The sequence below is a fragment of the Rosa rugosa genome, chromosome 4, assembly GCF_958449725.1.
Source record: "Rosa rugosa chromosome 4, drRosRugo1.1, whole genome shotgun sequence".
Taxonomy (NCBI): domain Eukaryota; kingdom Viridiplantae; phylum Streptophyta; class Magnoliopsida; order Rosales; family Rosaceae; genus Rosa; species Rosa rugosa.
This window is the reverse complement of record NC_084823.1, coordinates 42,633,207-42,658,487: the sequence shown is the minus strand read 5'-3', so window position 1 is coordinate 42,658,487 and position 25,281 is coordinate 42,633,207. Positions and strand designations below refer to the sequence as shown.

Below are 25,281 nucleotides of genomic sequence, written 5' to 3'. Positions count from 1 at the left end.
TAGGAATTGATATGGTACCTTTCCAATACATGGAGATCGACATGTAATCTTGTCAATCGTTGAACTCTGTTTTTGGTTAAAAGCTCAATAGATAATACTAATGGGGGTTGCTTTAATTCTCACTCATTTAATTACCTCTCTCTGTGGTCCTACACTTATTATTATGTTCAATTGCTAAGTTTCATTACCTTGGTGGATGTAAGTTGCTAGATTCACAGTTTTATTTTCTTGGGTTTGTTCAAATGTTGTTGTGGTTTAATTTGCGATTTGTACTAGTATTATTTGGATTTGACACTATTAGTAAGCTGTTGTTCATGATTTGGTGATGACAGGTAGTGGAAAGTGGAAACCTTGCATTTTCTATGAACCCATAGTCTAGTACTAGTTTCAAGCACCTAAGTAATATATTCTCTCAGTGGTTGTGGCTTGACTTTTGACAAGTAAATGATTTGTACTTCATCTTCTTGGTACACTTGCATGCTCATGCGAATACCATGCTGAATGTTGATTTTCTGTTGCAAGGATATTGAAAGCTTGGATGCTCTACCTGTTTTCAATTTGTCTGTGCTTACAAGGATATTGAAAGCTTGGATAAAGTGAAGAAGATGTTCAAGGAAGAGTAGCTGTTCAGCCTTTAGTAATATTGTTCTCAATGTTGTTCTTGTGTTTTAATGTTTGAATGATTGAGAAATACTATGTTTATGGTACATTTGATGCTTTAATGTATGGATTGGAGTACTTGAATTGATGAATTGCATTCAGATTTCTTTTTAATATGGATCGGTACTGTTATTTAGATAACAATGGAGTATTAATTATGCAAAATTCGGATTACATAATAATCAAGCAACAATTCACACAACAGACTTCTTATAACACACTAAAATTCAGTTGTCTGAAATTAAATCATACAACAGCCATAGTCTACAAATTGAAGTGGGAGGAGCAATCACACAACAGTAAAATTCAAAGACATGTTATCTGACGAGCTTAACCAACAACAGCTTGAAGACAAGTTTTGTTGTCTGAAGCATGCACCTGCCACACACAGCATGGCTGCACAGCAGCTGTGCCTGACATCTGCCGAGGGAAGACACAACGCTGATAACAAATAAACTGTTGACTGTTTGTGTTTCATACAACGGCTTTCCACCGTTGTGCCATTTTTCATCACACAACGCTCCGATACACAACGGAGATCGTCCAAATCACACAATGATTTTTGCCCGTTGTCTGTTAGCTTTTTTGGCCTAGTGCATGTAGACGAAAAAACTAACGGCGGGCCGTTCAGGAGTACGAAGTGTTGGTTTAAAGCGACAGGCGGGGCCCACGTCACGGAGAAAGAAAATCTCCATCGATGGTAAAAGAGGTCGCATGGTAATTTCCATTGCTTCAAAAAAATCTAAATTCCATTCAAAACTCAAAAGAAACAGACCTTTCAATTCAATGAACCCCATTTCTGTTTTTTACACAACCCAAGAACTCTAGCAGGAAATATCGCCGCTTTGGCGCGAAACCCTCTCTCTCCTATCATCCAATCACAACTCACAAGTCGATTTGCATTTTGAAGTGTGTAGAAAAATAATTTTTTTAAATTTTTGTTGTTTGTTGGGATTTTAATTTTTAGCGGTGGTAAGGTAAAATGGGATAATAATGAAGACAGCATGTGGGTTTCACATAGCCATCAATCAGCAGTGGAGTTATGAAAAAGACTATCCACAATAAAGAAGGCATGTGTTTCACAGAGCCATCAATCACTGCTGGTGCTGCTCTTTACTCTTTAGTGTTGCTTACAGAGCAACAGTGGGAAATGACATAGACCATCCCACAATAAAGAAAGCATGCTTAAATGTCGCTGTGGAAGACGTATTTGGCAGGGCGGTTGGCGACAAAAGTAGTAGTCATCCTAATGACCTAATTAAGGCCAGGAACGCGTCCTCCCTCCCCACAACTCAACTCCTCTAGCTCTTGATCCTTGTGTTTATTCAGTGCTACTCTTTACTATTGCTTGCAGAGAAAATGTGGGGAATGAAAGAGACTATCCCACAATAAAGGACGCATGTGGGTTTCACATAGGCATCAATCAGTATTGCTGCTGCTCAAAAATACCGCATTCGAAGATATACTGTTATGTCTCGTCAAAAAAAAATATATATATATAATGTTACGTGTTGGAGTTTATTAGATGCTGTAATTGGTTTGGGACTTGAGTAGCTTGATAAGGAACAACTGAGATTAATGTGAATAATTGGGTTTTATAAAGATAAAATTTAAGGAAACAATTTCATTACGATGAAAACTCATTATTGCACTAGTTAACACTTAACAGATATAATGACTTTTGATTAATAGTCCCTACTTCTTATTGAGTTCATATCAAGCATTGAGTTCATATCAAGCATTTTAAATAGCAGCACTTGGTGTATAAATTATAATTGTGTGCATAGATGTACGAGGTGCTTTTTATCTAATATCCGAGATTTTTATCATGCATGTCATTATAATGAATATGATTATTCTCCATTGTGTGGCCTTAATCAACAACATTTTTTTGTTAACAAAAGAACGTTGGTTCCTTGTAAACGCGTAAGGTGAAAAATAATTAGTAAGCTTTGAGATTGAAGAACTCCCGTCGCTACTTGAACGAAGCTCAAAAACTAATTACTTGTTTATTTCTTGTAAAGTATGAATAAATAACTTTGGACTATTAGGAATACATATCAGATAATAACAACTAGACAAAACAGAATTTCTCTCCAACCCACCTTTTCTTCTGTTGATTACAAATCCACATGTTGGGATTACTATAATGGATCATCGGATCATCCTTGAATATTTTCATTTTAACTATTTCAATCTCTTCCTTGCCGGGAAAAAAAAATCATTATAATCTCTTCACTCCCCTTTGGCTCGGCTCGCATTTTCACTCCAAAACCGTACCCCGACTTACTCAAACAGCGCGTGCCCCCCGCTCCCCGTTCAAACCAAAATCTAGGCTACTCTCTCCTATCATCCAATCACAACTCACAAGTCGATTTGCATTTTGAAGTTTGCAGAAAAATAATTTTTTTTAATTTATTCTTGTTGTTTGTTGGGATTTTAATTTTTAGCGGTGGTAAGGTAAAGTGGGATAATAATGAAGACAGCATATGGGTTTCACAGAGCCATCAATTAGCAGTGGGGTTATGAAAAATACTATCCACAATAAAGAAGGCATGTGTTTCACAGAGCCATCAATCACTGCTGCTGCTCAAAAATACCGCATTCGAAGATATATTGTTGTATGTGTTGGAGTTTATTGGATGTTGTAATTGGTTTGGGACTTGAGTAGCTCGATAAGGAACAACTGAGATTAATGTGAATAAGTGGGTTTTATAAAGATAAAAGTTTAAGGAACAATTTCATTACGATGAAAACTCATTATTGCACTAGTTAACACTTAATAGATATAATGACTTTTGATTGAGTTCATGTCAAGCATTAAGTTCATGTCAAGTATTTTAAATAGCAGCACTTGGTGTATAAATTATAATTGTGTGCTTAGATGTACGAGGTATTTTTTTATCTAATATCCGATATTTTTATCATGCATGTCATTATAATGATTATGGTTATTCTCCATTGTGGTCTTAATCAACAACATTTTTTTGTTAACAAAAGAACGTTGGTTACTTGTAAACGCGTAAGGTGAAAAATAATTAGTAAGCTTTGAGATTAAAGAACTCCCGTCACTACTTGAGCTAAGCTCAAAAACTAATTACTTGTTTATTTCTTGTAAAGTATGAATAAATAACTTTAGACAATTAGGAATACATATCATATAATAACAACTAGACAAAAAAGGATTTTTCTCCAATCCACCTTGTCTTGTGGTAATTACAAATCCACATGTTGGGATTACTATAATGGATCATCGGATCATCCTTGCATATTTTCATTTTAATCTCTTCCTTGGCGGAAAAATAAAAAAAATAAAAAATTCAAGCATCAAATTAAAAGACCACACGAATACTACAACACCATAGTTGACACAACATCTCTTTTCAGGACTCCCAACATTACATTACAACATTAAATTAAGTTACAAAATAAACGAAAACAAAAACTAAGAACGATTAACAGACACCACAACAAAATAAACAAAAACACAAACGAAGAATGATGAAAACAAACAACACCAAGGGATGCGGGATCCTAAACAGCCACCCCACCATCCTAGCCGCCCAGCCGCATCACAAGCCTGACCATCTTGGCATCATATCCGTCTTCAAGCTTCCTCCACTCAGACTCTTCAGAGCATTTCTCATTTCCCGTGTTCTTGCGGTTCCTAGACCCATAAGATAAAAGATGGAAGTGTCGAGAGTGACTCCGCTCGTCGGGTTTTAAAGGAAGAAAAAGAGTGAAGTTCGTAATAAACTGGAAGAAACGAGGGTAAATTTATAAACAATTCGGGCTAGGCCAAGTCAAGCCCAGATATACCAATACGGCATTCGGCCCAGTCAGCCTAGGATATGAATCACTATGAAATTGAGCCGGGTCGAATGCTAACCTAGAAATACAAAAATATCAATTGGCCTGTACTCAAAAATATATTCAAAATCTGATGAAAAGTACCATAATATGACATTTTCTTCCATATATATTGGAGTTTCTTGGATGCTATAAATTGGTTTGAGACTTAAATACCTTGATGAGGAACAATTGCGATTAATATGAATGATTGGGATGTGTAAAAATTTATATCCTGTTCGGTAACGTTTTTGAAAACAATTTTCAAAAAATATATTTTAAAAATGAAAATGAGAAATGATTTAATATTTTTAAGATTGGAGAACATGTCTGGTAGCTTTTATATTTTTCGTATATAGCCTGAGGTTTTTATCATTCCATTCTTATTTTTTCTCTCGCCTATAATAATTAGATAAGTATTCATTCTCTCTTATTTGGTCTTGATGAACAATATTGAAATTTCTCTTTGAATCCATACATCCATTCAATATTTGGTATGCAATAGTACAATGCACAATCCCAACAATTATCAACCACCAACTCAAAACTTCAATCATCTCTTTCACCCCTCCTGTCGTTCTCTATAATCAGATGCAAGACCTTACAATTCTTTGATCGTAAGAGAGAGCGGTGCTACCTAGTTGGTTTTCAATTTCTATTATTTCACAAGCACGAGTGATAGAGATGACCATTCCCTTTAACATATTCAAATGATCCCATCATATAGATATAGATGTTTGATGAAAGGTACCATAATATGACGTTTTCTTCCATATATATTGGAGTTTCTTGGATGCTATAAATTGGTTTGAGACTTAAATACCTTGATGAGGAACAATTGAGATTAATATGAATGATTGGGATGTGTAAAAATTTAATTACTATGGAGACCCACTATTACACTAGTTAACAGATATAATTACCTTTGATTAGTAGCCTTGGCTTTGCATTGAGTTCATATCAAATTTTTTGACAAAACTACTAGCAATGTGAATAAGAAGGGAAAGAAAGGAAGGTGGTTCAGCAGAACTTGTGGTGTTGGATGTGCTTTGATTATGTTGATTGCGTTGGTGTAGTTTGATTGTTTTTGTTGCCTATATGTTGCCCTGTGTTTTGTTGTTTTAATTTCATCGTTTTATTGACTAATGTACTAGTAGTTATCCTATTCACGAATCTTATGTTGTGTCAAGTTAATTACTCAAGCCTCGGAGATCAGCAACTGACGAGCCAGTATGAGAAGCTTGCAGTTTAATATAGTGCAAACGATGTTGCACCTCATACTTTCATGACTATGATGCACTTCTATATTTAAGTCTTGTTCATTATCTTTTCTTTGCTTACATTTTTATTGTGTTTTCTTTTGTTTCTTTATGAAAATCTATGTAACTATTCAAAATATTTCGACAAAAAAAAATCTCAATTCTTGTGCATTCCTTTGATGATATGAAATCATACTGCTTTATATGATCTCTGTTTCCATTTTTATCAGGATTGATTTTGCCATTGGTTTCTATGATGTATTTGTTCTTACTTATTTAATGGTAGAAACTGTTCAAATTATAAATTATTGGACTTGAAAACATCTCAATTCATATGCATCTAAACTTTCATAGCAAGACAAGAGGAGTGGTTACAAAGGATATGTGAGAATGAGGAGAGGTTGAGAAAGGGGGTTGAAATGATCAATAACAAATGATGTATGTGGTTAACATAATTTTAGGTTGTGTGATCGAGCTTTTAAATATTTCAAGGAAGTTCTAGAAACTGAGCCTCATTTATGTTCGTAATATTTTTCCTCAAAAAAAAAAGTTCGTAATAATGAGAAACGATGCAATAAATCTAAAGTTGTGGCTCAATGATGAGTGCAACTGGTACGGTGGTGATTTGATCGAACATCTTATTCTTGTTCCAACAAAGGGTCGTTCATTAATTGTTTACACCATGTTGTCTACTTCTTAATTACTCATATAATTCTTATAAAATTCACATAATTCACTACATCTACAAATGTTACCCTATAATCTCATCAGTCTTCTATTTTTCAAATCTCCATCTTCTCGAGTTCAATGGATTAATATATCTCGGCCCAGTCTATTATTGGATCGTGATGGGTCAACCTTATAGGCTTGGGTTAGTCTTGCCTAGTTTACATCTTCTAATGTGAATATCTTTGGCTTAAAAGAAAACACTCACATTTCTAATAATGTCGTTCTCTTTTGACCATCCATGAGAAATTGGTAGTGGAGAATACCTCGTAAGCTCTGGTTGTGGTGTTGATGAGATGGAATTAGTATATCTCGGACTCGCTCGGCCTGGTCCATCATTATTGGTGTTTGGACAGTGATGATTTGGGTCGGTCTTGCCCAATATACATCTTTACTTCTAATGTTAACATCTTGGATTTGAAAGGAAACACACACATTTCTACAAAAGTTGATCCCTCCTAACCGTCACCTAACCATCCAGAAGAAATTGATGGTAAAGACCACTCCATAAGTTCCGATTGTAGTGTTATCGGCTTTTGGTGTTTGCGGGATTTGGTTTGAATTTCTTGTTTTAAGCCTAATTGTTATCCTTATTTTTGTTGAGTATGTTGCTGTTGTATTCATCCAAGCGCCCAATATCAGGTTTTGTAATGAGAGTCGGTGCTTTTTTTATTAATTGCATTATACTTTCATTGATAAAAAGTAAAAATAAAAAGGTCTCCTCATTTTATAAAAGATCAAACCAAAGAGAATAAAAGAAAGAGACATCATAATAGCTAATTTGCTACTTTAAGTTTCAATTCATTGTCAATTTGCTACACTAAATTTTAATTCAGCCAATTTGCTATGTTGAATTTTCACAATTAGTCAATTTGCTACCATAAGTATTATTTTTGCCAATTTGCCACCTTATGTCTTAAAAATTAGCGAATTTACTACCCTTACGTCAATTCCTCAATTCAAACATTGATTAATTTTAAAAATCAAGGGTAGCAAATGGCTAATTCTGAAAACTTAAAGAAGCAAATTGGTTAATCTCGAAAACCTAGAGTATAAAATTTGACTGAAATGTAGCAAATTGGCTAAAATAAAACATAGGATAACAAATTGGCTAATTTTGAAAACTTAGGGTAGAAAATTGGCTAAAATATAACCCAGGGTAGTAAATTGACACTAAGGTGAAACCTAAGGTAGCAAATTAGCAATCATGCCCATTGCTAAATACTTAAAACACATCCCATCTTTAATACACCACTAATATAAATTCTCATCCTTATTTATAGTAAAAACCACCTATACTTCCCAAACCACACTCAATTTCTCATCCACCAACTTCTATATCAAAATCAGGAGGATCTTTTTCACTTCCTACATGTCAAATTGTCAATCATTTGTAATGAAATCCCCTGGTCAGAAATAAAGATTATAGTTATCAGGATCCTTGTTTCTCGTTGGTGCTGGTGAGAAATGATAAAAATATGGTTTTGTTTGGTGACTGGTGTGGTCTGGCTAAGATGCTTCAAGTCAAAACCTAGTATCATTTATCACTTTCTAACCATGAGGGATGCATGCCATCAGCAAGCACTCTAGCTCAAAATGGGGTGACATCTATTAGAGATACATGCCTTAGTGTAACTAGTGCAACAAGCCTTGCCTTGAATTTCGGCAGTGCTGACCAGGCAGGCTAAGGGATGTAATATCTTTGTAAGGAAGTTAGAAAGGTAATGAGGCCATATCTGTGGACAATCTGAATAGTGTTGCAATGGTTAAATTAGTTTCCATTCGCCAAATTACTTGAATATGCAATTTCTTTAATCACAAAGTGTGAACATATCCATCAAGTATTAACACTCCAGATCCATTGTACTAGAACTTTATGTTTCCAAGAACATTTTGAGACAGTCAACTCTCACAAAATTTGTAATGCTGGAGAATTTAACGTTTTGAAATGGAACCAACACTTTGCATATGAACCGGGACAATCCATTCCTCTACCTTTTTGTATTATAATATTTATTTCATTGGGTATTAAATAGTCCCATTTCATGCAATTCCATGGTTTCCACAGTCCTAAAATGTGCATTAACACATATGCTCTTGCAGACAAGTAGACAACTTGATAGGAGTGGGCTTGGAAAAGTTGGTGACCTTGACTTCCTCATGACTCAAGTTAGGCATCTACAGCTCAAGGATTCAGGAAATGAGGTCATAGCCTCAATAGCAAAAATATTCAAACAAGGTTGCAGTTGGCTCTAGTGCTCGCTTATTTTCACTTGATGCTATATTGTATAATATTCATTAACTTTTTCTCTTGCTTATCTTTTGTTTATCTATTACTAATGGTAAATAATATTATTAGTGGGATTGCATAAGATCTTGTCATTACTTGAAGCTGAAGACAATGATGTGCAAATTCATGCCTTCTAAGTTGTAGCAAATCTTGCTGCTGAAGGTGATTTCAATTCTTTACCTCGTTCATCTTCCTTGCCTTGCTACTGCCATATTACATGCTTACATTCTGAATTCTCAAAATCAATGCACCAGCATGTTACTGATATTACCTGTGGCATAATGCTTAATTTCTTTTAAGAACATCTCTTCAGATGTGGAGACTACAGAGTAATTGCATATGCAGAAGTATGTGTTTTATGCTTGAAGTAGAATAGCATTTAGTTTTAAAGGACCACTCAATACCAGAAGATCTGTGCGAGTTATCTGGGAGAAAAGAAGATAAAAAAACTAGCACAATTGATTTCTTAAGATCTTTTTCCTTTTCCAAATATGTTGTTAAACAGAGCGACTATTAATTGAAGATGCTAGAGGGAATTTGGCTTCAAGTAATGATCAATTGGCCTGAGAATAATTGATGCTAATTGTTTTGGAATAAAAAGATTCATGTAGCGAACATTAATAGCTTGGCTATGTGAAAGTTAAAGATGTATGTTCTGTTTCGTGGTCCAACTAGCAGTTACTACTCCTTGGTAAAAGGGCAAGTATGGTTAGATGAAAAGATAGGTAAAGATTGATAAATTATTTTGTGTGGTGAAACTGAGTTCATCTGTTATCTATATTAGCTTCTAATGCTGTGTACAAAAATTGGGTCCCTCTTCCCTTGTAATATATTTTGGGTCAGAATATTTTGCTGTTGAACCAGTTCTATATGTAGATTTCTTATTAGTTTCCATGTTGAATAAAGCTCGATCTCCAGATCTGATACGATCACTTCATTGCATCACTATAATTAATGCTACTGCATAGCAAGCAATAATAACTGCTCCCCCGTAATTTGCAGAAGTAAATCAGGAGAAATTGTAGAAGCTGGCGATCTCACATCTTTGTTGACTCAAAACCTCTGAGAAACCATACATAGAGTTGCGGCAGGTGCCATTGCAAATTTAGCAATGAATGGTAAAAATATTGGTCCCTAATTCATGATTCTTCGTAGATATTGCAAATATTGGCTAATAAAATCTGGTCTTTAATTTGGCTTTGAACTCTGAAACCAACCAGGAGCTGATAATGAATCAAGGGGTAATTAGTTTGTTATCTATCACAGCAGCCAATGGTGAAGATCCAGAAACCCTTCGAATGGTTGCTGGAGCCATTGCTAATCTTTGCGGAAACGGTAAACTTTCTGACCTCTTTGAAGTTCATTTCTTCAACTTTTTTTAATTCTACATTACACCAAGTTGCAAGAAGTTCTAAATGAGTTCAAGTAAATCTTATGAAACCTTACTCCTACTTAGAATTGCATGAGAATGTAGCTAGCAGACTTTTAGCAACCGAGAAGTTACAGTACAGGCTGCACCAGAAATATTAGATTTGTTAATCATATTTCTATTGTGAGAAACTTTCTTCGCGCTTGTGTCTATTGTCGTTTTGCTATATACTGTGTCTGGTTCACTAAAAACAAAGAACTATTTCTCTAGAGATAATAGAAGAGGGAGAAAAGAAGAGAAAGAGGGAACGGATAGTGAAGAAGAACTAGAGAGAAGCTGGGGTTTCATTTTAAACTTCTATGCTCCAGTCTGAAGAAAATTACATTATGACCTAATTATGAGGCCTGTCAAACAATCAAATATAATAAAATCCTTGCTAGTTCACTTACAAGTACTTTCGTGAATTTCTGTAAATCTCTTTATCAAATGGTTCAAATCCGTAGTCAATTTCCTAATGATATTCTTAATCACATCAAATGCTAAAAGTAGGATCTACATCATTCTTCAGCAGGGTGTTTCTTTATCTACTTTCCAGATAAAGACTAATTTTATGTCGTATATTCTGCTGTCACTAACACCAATGAAATTGCATTGTTCAGATAAATTACAGAGCAAGCTAAGGGCAGAAGGTGGCATTAAGGCATTGCTAGGAATGGTCAGATGTGGGCATCCAGATGTTCTTGCACAAGTTGCCTGTGGGATTGCAAATTTCACAAAATTCGAGTCTAGGGCATCTACACAAGGTAAAAGACTATTAAAAAGGTCTTCCTGTGGTTGTCTTCAAGACTTCAATTGTATTCTGTGCTTATCAAATACTATTAAAGAATTATTGCATTGAAACATATACAGTTTAATCATCCTTTGGACTGAGCTAATCTGGTTATTTAATTATAGGGGGACCAAAAATGGAAGGTCTCTTCTGATTGGGGACAGTGCACTTTTATGATTGTACATAATGCTAATAATCCTCACCAACCAAGCGCCACAGTGAGTTAGCACTAGGCCACTTAGCGCGACATGGTAAGCTTTCCTTTCCTCTTTCTTATTGATCCCACCATGAACAAGCTAATTCTCTGTAGAAAGTTTGCTGAAAAATGTAGAATTCACTATCTTTCAGAAACAAATGCAAAAAACATGATCAGTGGTGGTGCCTTGTGGGAGCTTGGTCGCATTCCCAAGACTGTTTATGCCTTGACATAAGAAATCCTGCATATCGAACACTAACTTCTAGCCCCACCTTCCGAGGTGAACTAAGGCAGCTGCGGATAGATAATTGAAGAGTTGTGGAATAACGGAACTGATGTGAAGGTGTGGAAGATGCAAAGCAAGTATTAGCCTAGAGTAATTTCAAGCATGAGGTATGATTCTTGCAACACAAACAAAAAGAAATGCTTGCAACTGGAATTCTACCATCTTGTTCTTGAGGAAGTCACCATACTGTTGGAATCTGAACCAAAAAAGGAATTGGAACAAGTGAATTATAGGAAACTAAAAGGTATTAAGTTAAAGCAAGGTTATATTCGTCGATAGATTCTTACAATGGAGGCAGATTGCCTTATATAGCTTTATCTGCTAACCAACCCTAAATACTCGTTTTCAAGATAACCCAACCCAAGTCCACATACCAAATAATTTTAGAGCCCAAAATCATTATAACACTAGTCCTAACATTCTTCCCCCCTTAGATACCGGAGGGCTTAAACATGTAATAGGGAAATGAGTCCAGAAGATTTCTGCAGAAACCATTCCACTCTCTTTGATTGCTTTAATCATCCCATCTACTATATCCTCTATTGGTTTCTTTGATAAGCTGATGAGCAACTCTTTGAATGATTGATAAGACATGGAAGGTTTATAACTTTGATGAGATTCATAGATCATATTGACTTTGATGACATGCTTGCAAATGTGTCCTTGCATCAACCACACCCAGTCACAAGGGGAAATTTTGACCCAGGATTCCACACTAGATGTACAATGATACTGTCCTTCTGGTTTGGAACCTTGTCAAAGAGACAGGTTTTATCATCCAAGGTAACAGCAAAATCAGGAATTATGAAGGTGGATCCCTAAGTAGTTGTTACCGGGTGTCGAGATCATGAACTTTGATACCTTAATGACTTGGATAATTGTGTAGTTAATGTGGTGGTTGTGATTGAGTTTTTGCTGCTAATATTTGTGAGGTTTGTTTGTTTTTTTTGGATGAAGACGAAGTTGAGGTTTTGGTTTGAAATTGAGAGGATTAGAATCTGAGTGGAGTCTGCAGGTGGAAACAGAGTCTTACTTTCATGTTGATCATCTGGGTTTTGACTCATATAGTTCTAATCAATTTCCCAAGTCAGAGACTTTGAACAGCTGACTTGCTAAAACTCTTTTTTTTTTCAATCCTGGTTGAATCATACTTGAAGGTTATTCAAATGAGTTGGTCTTCTCATACATTGCTATTGTCCTTAAAAAAAAAGACATGGAAGTTGAAATTTTATGGGGTTGTACTGTTTTTGGCAATTCGCTGCTTGCAGATTTCAACAGTACAAAATGGTTGAAATGAAACTTCAAGCTCAACAAAAGGAATTTCTGGTATTTTTCAGCTAAGCCCTTTCTTTGGATCATGCATGCACTGGGTTTTCTGAGGACTTTTTATTCTCTGATGTTGTGATTTAGGTAGACACTTGAGACCTTGATTTATATATTTTCCTTTATAAGAAACCTGAAAATTGAAAGAAAGCTGTTGCATCAGTTTGGTTGGATTAACTAAATGTGTATTAGAAGGTTGGACCAAATAGGCAAATGTTGTGACTTCATACTCAAAAATGTCTTCTACTACCCTTTTGTTCTCTAATTTTTATACTACTAGAGTTTAACTGAGTTTCTGCTTTCATCCTAATGTCATGTTCCTAGACATTAATGAATGGCGTATTTACAAGAGCTTTTACTTTGCTTTGTTGAAGCATATAGATGGTATCCCATGTGGCAGATGATATTCAGGAACCCCTCAAGAGGAGCCTCAACCGCACTTCGCAGAAGGGGATGCTATCCCTGTGCAACCAGAGCAAGGGGATGCTCTCTCTGAGCAATAAGAGAAAACAGATACTCTCCCTGTTTACCAAGAGCAAGGTGATGCTTTCTCTGGGCTTTAGGGTTGTGCAGACTGCTCAAATTTTGACTACGCTTCCGGGTCACAAGGTTTCTGTTAATTGCACTCAATGGCTTCCAAGTAATAAGTTTGCATTCAAAGGTAAGATAGCTACTTATAAGTTTGCATTCAAAGTTTACTGTTCAGAATCATTGTTCAAGCTAACAGCTTTACCGTCATCCACAGCCAAAGGCTGTGGATGACATTATTTGCTCTTTGGAGTTGCTGGGGGTGCCATTATTTTGTGGGAGTATTCTGTTCCTGACGGAAAGGTAAAGCTCTTATTGGTTTTGTTTTTTGGTTTGGGGGTTTCTTTTGGAGTTTTGATAATGAGTATCTTTTATGTCGACCAAGATGGTACAAACTAACAAAATAACCATGTTCAAGATCTCATCCATAATAATTGAAAGACGATGGAAATCATGGAACTTTGATTCTGTAGCTGTCTTTTAACTTTTAAGTTTTAACTAATTATTTTTCCGTTTTATAAGATGTTTTCCCACACAACTTTCAAAATGTATGAATGATTGCTAGCTAAAGCATGTTTCAATCACAGCCATGATGTCTGAAATAACAATTAAGCCATGTGCGGCTGGGGCCCACATCTCCCCCATCTGAAGCCATTTGGCTTTCGTTCTTCATTCCTTAGCCATTTTGTTTAAGCTTTTGACTAATAAGTCAAAATGACTACACAAAGTGAATGGTTGGAGATGCTCCCAAAAAAAGCCAAAGCCATTTTGGCTTTTGACTACATCGGTTGGAGATGCTCTAAGGAGCTTAGTAAGAAAAAGAAGAAGAAAAATTGTGGTGGAAGAAGGACAAGGAGGATTTGGGGTCAGAGAGGAATAATAGGAAGAACACAATAATATCAAGTTAGAAGGAGAATATGAATACTAAAAGGACAAAAATAACCTTGAAAATATAACGGACTTAACGTCGTTAGTGACTCCAGGTACGAAAATTGGGTCGGGCATAAATCTTCAGGTACCATTTTGATATTTTTCAAAATATAGGTATGAAAATTAATAGTCTGAAAAAGTTCAGACATTGTTTGGACGATTTTCCCGCTTGCATGAGAATGAGAACCAACCTTGTACTCTTGAAGAAATTGAGAATAAGATGAAAAAGCTAGAAAACATCTGCAATCCAATATTTGGCAAAGATGGATCAGGGAGTTGATACATTGTATTCGCTTACTTGCAGCCAAAGATTTAGAGATTATGAGTTCTCCTCTTAATCACTTTTTGTTGTTATGTTTTGTTCTTGTAAACCCTTATCATGTGTTCAAACTTGGTCCTTTTATATATATCTCCAAACTATTTTTTGTGTAGGCTTTGCTGTTGCCTAACCCCAAGTGAACAAACTGTGTTCATATTTCTGTAGGCATCTGACTATTTTTGTTGTGCATGAGGAAAAGGGTTAAAATCTTTAAATCACAGCTCACTCATTTTTACTAACTTTCTACTAGCTCTCTCCGGTCTCCCCACTCTGATAAAATAAAGTCTCTCTCAATCGAAAAAAAAAAAAAAACAAAGTAAAGTCTCTCTCAATTGAAACCGGGGAAAAGAGAAACACTGCAGGATGATTCCGTTTCACGTGACTTTTAAGACCAGCTTTAAAGTTATTGCAGTAGTGACTTGACAAGTGCCAGAGTGATGAACAAGTACCAATCTAGTCTCGATAGTAATATCACACAACCGGTTTCACTATAAGCCTAAGAATGCTCAATTATGATTGGGCATCTTGGAGAGCACTACCGTAGCAAATCGACACGTTTTTACACTATTTTTTTTTTGTACAAACGTTTTTACACTATTTCCTTTGAGCGCATAATAACAAAACTTACCTAATAAGGTGCCAAACCCTCTCTCTCCTATCATCCAATGACTAAAATATCAAGTTTCGAGGAAATATCGATGGTCCCGAAAACGGAAATTTCGACGGAAATATCGAGGATATATCGATTTCGATAAAAAATCAAGAAAAATTATGGAAATTTGAAGAAAAATATGGAAATTTTAAGTGAAACTTTTGGATATGTTTGTTTTATTAGTTGTCTACTATATATGAAAAGAAAACCTTGAATAAACATTGTTATATAGTAATTTGTTATAATTTAACAAAAAACGGTAAATGCTGAATCGCCGACAACTCTGAAATTTTTTGAAATAAATATCTAATTTTCAGATTCGTAGGCTAATTGAATATATATTAGAATAGTGCAAAAATAGCATGAGTGTATGTGCAACAGAGTTGGCCAGGGCTCTCAAAGAAGCTTGGTATGTTACTGATATATCGGCCCCTAAAAAAAACGAAATTTCGCCGAAAGTTTCGTTTTTTCAGTCCTTGGCGGTAAGGTAAAGTGGGATAATAATGAAGACAGCATGTGGGTTTCACAGAGCCATCATGTATTTATTCAAGCATCAAATTAAAAGACTACACAAATTAACACCATAGTTGACACATCTCTGATCAGGACTCCCAACATTACATTATAGCATTAAATTAAGTTACAAAATAAACGAAAACAAAAACCAATTATTAAACAGACACCACAACAAAATAAACAAAAACACATGCGAAGAACGATGAAAACAAACAACACCAAGGGATCGGGATCCTAAACAGCCACCCACAAACCTAGCAACCATCCCAGCCGCATCAAAAGCCTAATCATCTTAGAGATAATGAGGATCCTCGCGCTTCCTCCACTCGAACTCATAAAAGCATTTCTCCTTGCATTTCTCCTTTCCCGTGTTCTTGCGGCTGTTAGGCTTATTAGGAGCCTCAGAACATGATTTTCCGCCTTTCATGGGTTCCCTTCCCATGAGCCTCATCTCTCTCTCTCTCACGGGGCTCAAAGTGAGCAGGCTGAACCTCATGCCCGGGATTAGGATTGTAATATGGGTTTTCAATTACCCGGGGAAAACTACCATTGGGATTCAGTATGACAGGTGGGTTCGGATCGTTCGGGTCAATAATATAGTTCGGGTTCGGGATATTCAAGATATGATGAGAATAACAACTTCATGCCCAGCTAATATAGCTCTCACGGGGCTCAAAGTGAGCAGGCTGAACCTCATGCCCGGGATTAGGATTGTAATATGGGTTTTCAACTACCCGGGGAAAACTACCATTGGGATTCAGTATGACAGGTGGGTTCAGATCGTTCGGGTCAATAATATAGTTCGGGTTCGGGATATTCAAGATATGATGAGAATAACAACTTCATGCCCAGCTAATATAGCTCTCACGGGGCTCAAAGTGAGCAGGCTGAACCTCATGCCCAGGATTAGGATTGTAATATGGGTTTTCAATTACTCGGGGAAAACTACCATTGGGATTCAGTATGACAGGTGGGTTCGGATCGTTCGGGTCAATAATATAGTTCGGGTTCGGGATATTCAAGATATGATGAGAATAACAACTTCATGCCCAGCTAATATAGCTCTTACCTTGCGATCCAAACACTTCAGCTTACTCAGCGGCCCCAGCGCCTAGCTACTATCTCTCCATTCAGGTGTATGCGGAAGCTGGAGGGGAAGAGGATCCAAGGAGGAACAAGAAGAAAGAAAAGAAGGAGAAAAAGGAGAAGACTTATAAGAAGAAGCCTAAAAAAAGGTGGTCTATCATACATGGATGCACCTAATCAGACTCTAGACCCTCAGTTTGACAAAACTACTAGCAATGCGAATAAGAAGGGAAAGAAAGGAAGGTGGTTCAGCGGAACTTATGGTGTTGGATGTGTTTTGATTATGTTGATTGCGTTGGTGTGGTTTGATTGTTTTTGTTGCCTATATGTTGCTCTGTGTTTTGTTGTTTTAATTTGATCGTTTTATTGACTAATGTACTAGTAGTTATCCCATTCATGAATCTTATGTTGTGTCAAGTTAATTACTCAAGCCTCGGAGATCAACAACTGACGAGCCAATATGAGAAGCTTGCAGTTTAATATAGTGCGAACGATGTTGCACCTCATACTTTCATGACTATGTTGCACTTCTATATTTAAGCCGTGTTCATTATCTTTTCTTTGCTTACATTTTTAATGTGTTTTCTTTTGTTTCTTTATGAAAATCTATGTAACTATTCAAAATATTTCCTCCAAAAAAAAAATCTCAATTCTTGTGCATCCCTTTGATGATATTAAATCATACTGCTTTATATGATCTCTCTTTCCATTTTTATCAAGATTGATTTTATCATTGATTTCTATGATGTATTTGTTCTTCTTACTTATTTAATGGTAGGGGAAATTCTAGTGTAGTGGTGGGTATCTCATACCCACACTTACAAAAGTGAGAACAAATTTTGTTGTCAAAATTGTAATTTGAGTCCTACTTTGTGTAATCTTAGTTCTAATAATAGTAATTACACCTCTTACGACATTTTACAAGTTTTTGAACAAATTCGTTGTCAATGTTGTAATCTTAGTTCTAATAATGGTAATTACACCTCTTACGACATTTTTACAAGCTTTTGAACAAATTCGTTGTCAATGTTGTAATTTTTGTTTAACTATATGTAAATAGTGTAAATGAATATGGTAACTTTTGTTCTCAATGTTGTAATTTTGGTTCAAATACTTGTAAATTTTTGTTCAAATAGTTGTAAATGAGGATATTTCATACCCACCAGTACACTAGTTTGTCTCTTAATGGTAGAAACTATTCAAATTATAAATTATTGGAATTGAAAACATCTCAATTCATGTGCATCTAGACTTTCATGGCAAGACAAGAGGAGTGGTTGCAAAGGATATGTGAGAAGGAGGAGAGGTTGAGAAAGGGGGTTGAAATGATCAATAACAAATGATGTAGGTGGTTAACATAATTTTAAGTTGTGTGAGCTTTTAAATATTTCAAGGAAGTTCTAGAAACTGAGCCTCATTTACGTTCGTAATAATTTTCCTAAAAAAAAAAAAAAGTTCGTAATAATGAGAAACGATGCAATAAATCTAAAGTTGTGGCTCAATGATGAGTGCAACTGGTACGGTGGTGATTGGATCGAACATCTTATTCTTGTTCCAACAAAAGGTGGTTCATTAATTGTTTACACCATGTTGTCTACTTCTTAATTACTCATATAATTCTTATAAAATTCACATAATTCACTACATCTACAAATGTTACCCTATAATCTCATCAGTCTTCTATTTTTCAAATCTCCATCTTCTCGAGTTCAATGGATTAATATATCTCGGCCCAGTCTATTATTGGATCGTGATGGGTCAACCTTATAGGTTTGGGTTGGTCTTGCCTAGTTTACATTTTTACTTCTAATGTGAATATCTTTGGCTTAAAAGAAAACACTCACATTTCTAATAATGTCGTTCTGTTTTGACAATCCATGAGAAATTGGTAGTGGAGAATACCTCGTAAGCTCTGGTTGTGGTGTTATTGGTTTTTGGTGTTGATGAGATGGAATTAGTATATCTCGGACTCGCTCAGCCTGGTCCATCATTATTGGTGCTTGGATAGTGATGATTTGGGATAGTCTTGCCCAATATACATCTTTACTTCTAATATTAACATCTTGGATTTGAAAGAAAACACACACATTTCTACAAAAGTTGATCCCTCCTAACCATCCAGAAGAAATTGACGGTAAAGACCACTCCATAAGTTCTGATTGTAGTGTTATCGGCTTTTGGTGTTTGTGGGATTTGGTTTGAATTTCTTGTTTTAAGCCTAATTGTTATCCTTATTTTTGTTGAGTATGTTGTTGTTGTATTCATCCAAACGCCCAATATCAGGTTTTGTAATGGGAGTTGGTGCCCTTTTTATTAATTGTATTATAAAAAGAAAGAGACATCATAATAGCTAATTTGCTACTTTAAGTTTCAATTCATTGTCAATTTGCTACGCTAAATTTTAATTCAGCCAATTTGCTATGTTGAATTTTCACAATTAGTCAATTTGCTACCATAAGTATTATTTTTGCCAATTTGCCACCTTATGTCTTAAAAATTAGCGAATTTACTACCCTTACGTCAATTCCTCAGTTCAAACATTGATTAATTTTAAAAATCAAGGGTAGCAAATGGCTAATTCTGAAAACTTAAAGAAGCATATTGGTTAATCTCGAAAACCTAGAGTATAAAATTTAACGGAAATGTAGCAAATTGGCTAAATATAAACATAGGATAACAAATTGGCTAATTTTGAAAACTTAGGGTAGAAAATTGGCTAATATATAACCTAGGGTAGTAAATTGACACTAAGGTGAAACCTAGGGTAGCAAATTAGCAATTATGCCCTATGTGAAACCTACAACCTCGACCTCCTCCGACCTTGATCGCTGTCCAAAAGCTGTCTAGGATGCCTCCGGCCTCCATCCGGCCCTATTCGCGCCGTCGTCGCTGCGTGAAACGCTGCAGAAGCGCTAAAGTGCGGACGTCGACACAGCAGGCGGCGACGGCGGCGTGGGGCTGGCAGGAGGGAAGCCGGAGGCGTGCCAGACCTCTTCTGGGCAGCGATCGAGGTCGGGGTTGCCGATTTCTGGGCAGCCATCTCACCTACAACTACAGGTTCTGTGCAGCGCTGCAGAACGGTTGCCGGCTTCGTAGACCCCGGGCGTCCATTCGGCAAGCCGCGTCGCTCCGTCGACGCTCGATCGAGGCCGGAGGAGCGACGTCCACACTTTTTCTGGGTTGCGGACGTCCGCTCTCGAACGGCTCCGTGTGTGTGTGTGTGTGTGTGTGTGTGTCTGTGTTTTTACACAAATTTTGACACACCTTGTGAGCCATTAGATTTTAAAATATTCAATGGTCTGGATTCGTTGCTTGAATGATGCCAACACAACACCAAGTGATGTTGATAATGACATGGCATTATATATTTTTAATCTAAAATTATTAGTTGGATTACACTTTTCTTTATGAAATTAAAAAAGAAAATGAAAATTTGGAGAATACATGACATCCACGATCAAAGGAAAAAAATAAAAAAAAGAGCAGGAGAAAAAACGTTGGAAAAGAGCTTGAGAAAAAACTTTGGACTCTAGAAAGAAGAAGACCAGGGAGTAATCGAAGCAATCGCATATCCAAACCATTAAAACAGGTTTCACATCATAGCCAACTCTGCTCAACAGAATCATAGTGTAATGTTGTATGCATAAATTTGGTGACATGAAGTATGCACACCAGGTGTTTGATAGAATTCCTGAACTAAGTGTTTTCATTTGGAACACCATAATCAAAGGCTATAGTTTAGGAGACATTGCTCCCATGGAATATCTATGTATATAGCAATGAAAGAGGATGGGTATGAAGCCCCACTACTCTACATTCTCATTCTTGTTAAGAGGATATACTGGTGATATTATATTGAAATGGGAAAAAGAGTTCTGTGCCCATGCTTTGAAGTGATGGTTTTGATTCTAATATTTTTGTTCACAATGCATTAGTGCATATGTACTCTCTTTGTGGTCAAATTGATATGGCACGTGGGATTTTCGACATGGTCAATGTGAAGGATGTTGCTACTTGAAATGCAGTGATCTCTAGGTACAATAAAATCAAGAAGTTGATGAATCTTGGAAGCTTATCAGTGACATGGAGAAGAGGGAGTATTGGCACCATCAATTGAGCCTTCTTGTATATATATTTTCCTAATAAAGTTTTTGCCTAATTGATATGGCACGTTTGGTCTTCTGCTCTTCCTTTTTCTTTTTTCTCTTTCTTTTGCCGTTTGTTCTTGTGCTATTCTTGTTCTTCTTTTTTTCTTTTGATTGTGTACAGTTCTCATACAAACAGTATTCAATTCTTTTTTTTATTTCATAAAGAAAAGTGTAATCAAATTATAATTTTAGATTAGAAATATATAATGTCACGTCATTATCCACATCACTTGGTGTTGTGTTGACATCATTCAAGCAACGAATCTAGACCATTGAACATTTTAAAATCTAATGGCTTACAAAGTGTGTCAAAATTTGTGTAAAATGAGATGTCCCTTGATCCGGACCCATATATATATATACAGATCCTATCCAGAGCGGAGCTCCGCTTTGAAAATTAACATGTGAAGTTCGAGTTTTTGGTCACTTTTCTTTTACATATCCACATCTTGACCGTTCAGTTTTTAGGTACCAGTGTATAGATCGTCTCTGCAAATTTTCAGCCAAAATGATGATCGTTAAGGCATTGATAACTGCCTTAAAGCTAGTACGGTTCAGGTTGACAGATTCAGTCCGTCCATTGGTTTAAGCGAGTTAGATACCTTAACGATCATCAATTTGGCTGAAAATTTGCAGAGATGATCTATACACTAGAACCTAGAAACGGAACGGTCAAGATGTGGATATGCGACCGAAAAGTGACCCAAAACTCGAATTTCACACGTTAATTTCAAAGCGGAGCTCCGCTCTAGATATGATCATATATATATATATATATTGCGCCACAGATCAGTACTATAGGGTAATATCTACGCTTTAGGGAGAGATCAAAGTACAAGAAGTACGCCAATCCACAATGCATGAAATTGATGAAATCGATAAATATGATGGGAAGAACAATTTGAGGACATGGCAACGTGAAGTGAGGTATATCTTAGCCGAGGAGGATTTGGAATTTGTTTTGGATGGAAAACCCTCTAATATGGAGGAAGACTAGTGGTGTAAGCTTGATACTTATGCTTGTTCTATAATTCGGTGCTATTTATCGAAGGAGATCAAGGCTACTATCACAAGTGAGACAATGTCCGCGAAGGAGGTTTGGGAGAAACTTGAAAATTGTAATGTAGAAACTTCTGCAAAGCGGATCAACCTCAAGATGAAGCTTCATAGGTTCACCATGGGTGGAAATAAAACAATGGAGGACCATATTAAGGAGTTCAACAAGATGCTGAACAGCTGAAGGAACTGTCTGACTCGAAGGTGAGGATCATGGAGGAAGACAAGGTTGCAGTTCTTCTTGCCTCACTACCTGAGAATTTTGATCCTTCTTTGGAGTCCATGCTTGATGAGGTTGATAATATATGTTTGGATGTGGCCATATCCATACTTCTGAGTTCTCATTGATGAAAATAAGAGAAAAATACGGATGGTAATCATAAAGCTAGATAAGCCAGATTAGAATTTGTTTACTAGGGTAAACTTTATTATCTTGTCTCATCAAGTATGTTCTCTATATGTAGTTGTATTCCATAATCTCTCTATTCACTGAATGATAATACTCTGTTCTGATACATGTAAAGAACAGAAGAAGAATATGGGAATCGATCTGAATGTAATCAATAATCTGTTTACAATACAAATCCTAACTAGCTTTTATACGAGAGCTGTACATCTATCTAAAGTAAGAACTAAAAGCTTGATTTACATAATGGAATTGAAGACAATATACTGATTAAAATAAATGGATAGAAGTCAATGATCAATTCTCTTCAATTTATGATCAGACATTGATTTGCAGAATAATTGTTACGCTGACTTTCATAGAGCATTAGAGTGAATATGAAACAATGAACCCGGACTGTTCTTTGTTATCAAATGTTTTTATTAACTCGATGTTACAGGTGCGGTAAATCATAGCTAGCTAGTACACAATCCTGGATTATTTTAAACTAGACTGTGGACAAAAACTGTGGTCAATATATTGGCAAGTGGAAATGGAGTACTAACTAGATTCTTGGTGGTATGTTGTAAAGCAAACCAGTACTGCCAAAAAGTAGAACGTTTCCTGCTTGAGAAATTCTGAAAGGAACGATTCATGATATGGAATAGAATCAAGTAGGAATATCAGAGATTTCAGAGTACGTGTGCGTTTCTAAATTACCTCATGCATTATAATACGCCATAACCAGAAAATTAGCTTCCTATATTCGCAGATTAGAAAAGCTTCCAATATTAATTCATCATGAGTGAGTGGTTGCCGGTTTCTGTTTCCCAATTCGATGAATTCGTTTCGATGGATCCGTAGTATAAACAGAAAAAACAAATGCTATCTAGCTAAGCAAGGATAATACCATTCTTTTACCATACAGGAATACAGGATTTGAATAATTCGATGGAGGTCATACCATTCCTTTACCATACAGGAATACAGGATTTGAATAATTCGATTCTTTAACTTGGGTGCCCCTCGCTCCATAGTGGAAAACAGAATTAGCTTCTTCTAGACTGTTCCAAGCTACCTATTTTATATAAACACATTTTATACTCGGTATAAATTCCTCATTCCCTTGACATCGTTCTTTTCATTGCAGCTAGCATTTAGTTTCATTCATCCACAGCCTCACTTAGCTCTCCATCTCTTTCAGTGATCACTATTCCGAAATGGTAACTAACTATATGTCTTCTGCAATGCATTCATTATTACATATTGAATTCTTGTTCACTTGTAAGTAACTAATAATTAGAGTACTACTTGGACATTAAATTTGCCGCAGAGTACTTTTGAGGAACCGGAGAAGAAAGTGGTATCAGTTGGACCATGGGGAGGCCAAACTGGGCTCATGTGGGATGACGGAGTTTACTCAACGGTAAGGCAATTAGTGATAGCTCATGGCTCTGGGATTGACTCCATCCAGATTGAGTATGATAGCAAAGGGTGCTCATTTTGGTCAGACAAGCATGGTGGAAATGGAGGCTGGAAAACAGACAAGGTTAGCCGTCATTTTAGTCACATGCACATTAACAATACTTTACAAACTAGCTAGCTAATTGTATATTACTACTGCAGGTGAAGCTTGATTATCCAGAGGAATTTTTGACTTCAATTCATGGGTATTATGGCAAGATAAGTGAATGGGGGACAGTCTCAGTCCGATCGCTTACTTTCAAGAGCAACAAAAGATCTTATGGACCTTTTGGAATTGAACAAGGAAACTATTTTTCACTTCCAGTGACAACTGGTAACAAAATTGTTGGGTTTCATGGGAGGTCTGGCTGGTATCTTGATGCAATAGGAGCTTACCTCAAGCCGATTCAGAATGATCAAAACCACTACAACGTAGTTATGGCTCACACACAGTACAGTTATATGACTGGTGGCGCTGACATCCCTGCTGGCTACTCACTACTCCAAAACTGTGATGTGTTTCTCGCTATAAGACCCGAGGATGATCCCATTACTACAAACCCTGCAGCTTCAATGCCCAACAAGCTCTTTAGGCAGTTTTCTAATTCTTCAGTGCCCACGGCCGACGTCGGCCCATCATCAAGCCCACAGCTAGCGCTGTTAGATCTTCAAACGCATAGCTTGGTTTCAGTCCTGGAACATGTCCTTCATTGTTCATACCTATTACATTGATTATGTCTCTGTTCATACATTTATATATGAACTGGAAAAAGTGAAAACCCATATAGCAGTACTTATTTTTCAAGCTGTGAGGTAGGTTCCAGTTTGGCCACCAATTATGGAAGCAGTGTCCTGAAAAGGCAGGGCCAACTCATTTGCAATGTCATGCGAATAGGCAACAAGCTAGTGATTATATATTTCAGGGTTTTAATGTCTAAAATGAAACTGTGCATTTGGAATACCTTTAAGGCTTTAACCGTAGACTTTTGATAGACAATGCTCACAATGGTAACCGAAACCCCATGTGAAATTTAAACAAGAAGGGTCACCCTGCCACCATTTGAGACCAGCACAGTAGCAGCTAGCCTGAGAAAGTCTTCAAATATGGACCCACCCCTCCCAAGATTAGGCCACCATTTTTCTTATATTAATAGACAAAGGGTCTCTGGTCTGGTCCTCATGAATAATTGGTGCAGTAAATTAAGGGAGGGGGGATGAAAGACCTGTAGACTTGGTAGCAAGCCAAACAGTGTGGGTACAAAGAATGTGAGATTCTATGCAGCTGCAGAATAGTCAAACATGGCCTTAGGTTTGGTGGTACTGTTCAGAGAAGAAGATGGAAACCTTATGCAAGTGAGGTGGGGTCGTGTGAATCTCTAGCTAAATGTGTAGCACCTAAGAAATCTCGTG

The 25,281-nt window shown here is 36.5% G+C and overlaps 2 protein-coding genes and 1 pseudogene across 2 annotated transcripts; all 3 read left to right on the top strand.

Moving 5' to 3' along the window:
* LOC133744848 (kinesin-like protein KIN-UA) overlaps positions 1-9,898 on the top strand; it is a 41,067-nt pseudogene extending 31,169 nt beyond the window's left edge.
* On the top strand, positions 8,953-11,093 carry LOC133743344 (kinesin-like protein KIN-UA). The gene is made up of 3 exons (XM_062171239.1): positions 8,953-9,902; positions 10,005-10,119; positions 10,813-11,093. Exons 1-3 carry the CDS (start codon positions 9,900-9,902, stop codon positions 11,049-11,051), a joined length of 357 nt encoding a protein of 118 aa, XP_062027223.1. The 5' UTR covers positions 8,953-9,899; the 3' UTR covers positions 11,052-11,093.
* Positions 11,094-23,497: 12,404 nt separating this feature from the next.
* On the top strand, positions 23,498-24,795 carry LOC133743341 (jacalin-related lectin 19-like). Its single transcript, XM_062171233.1, has 3 exons — positions 23,498-23,630; positions 23,741-23,956; positions 24,034-24,795. The coding sequence occupies exons 1-3, from the start codon at positions 23,628-23,630 to the stop codon at positions 24,601-24,603; spliced, it is 789 nt and encodes a 262-aa protein (XP_062027217.1). The 5' UTR covers positions 23,498-23,627; the 3' UTR covers positions 24,604-24,795.
* Positions 24,796-25,281: the final 486 nt, after the last annotated feature.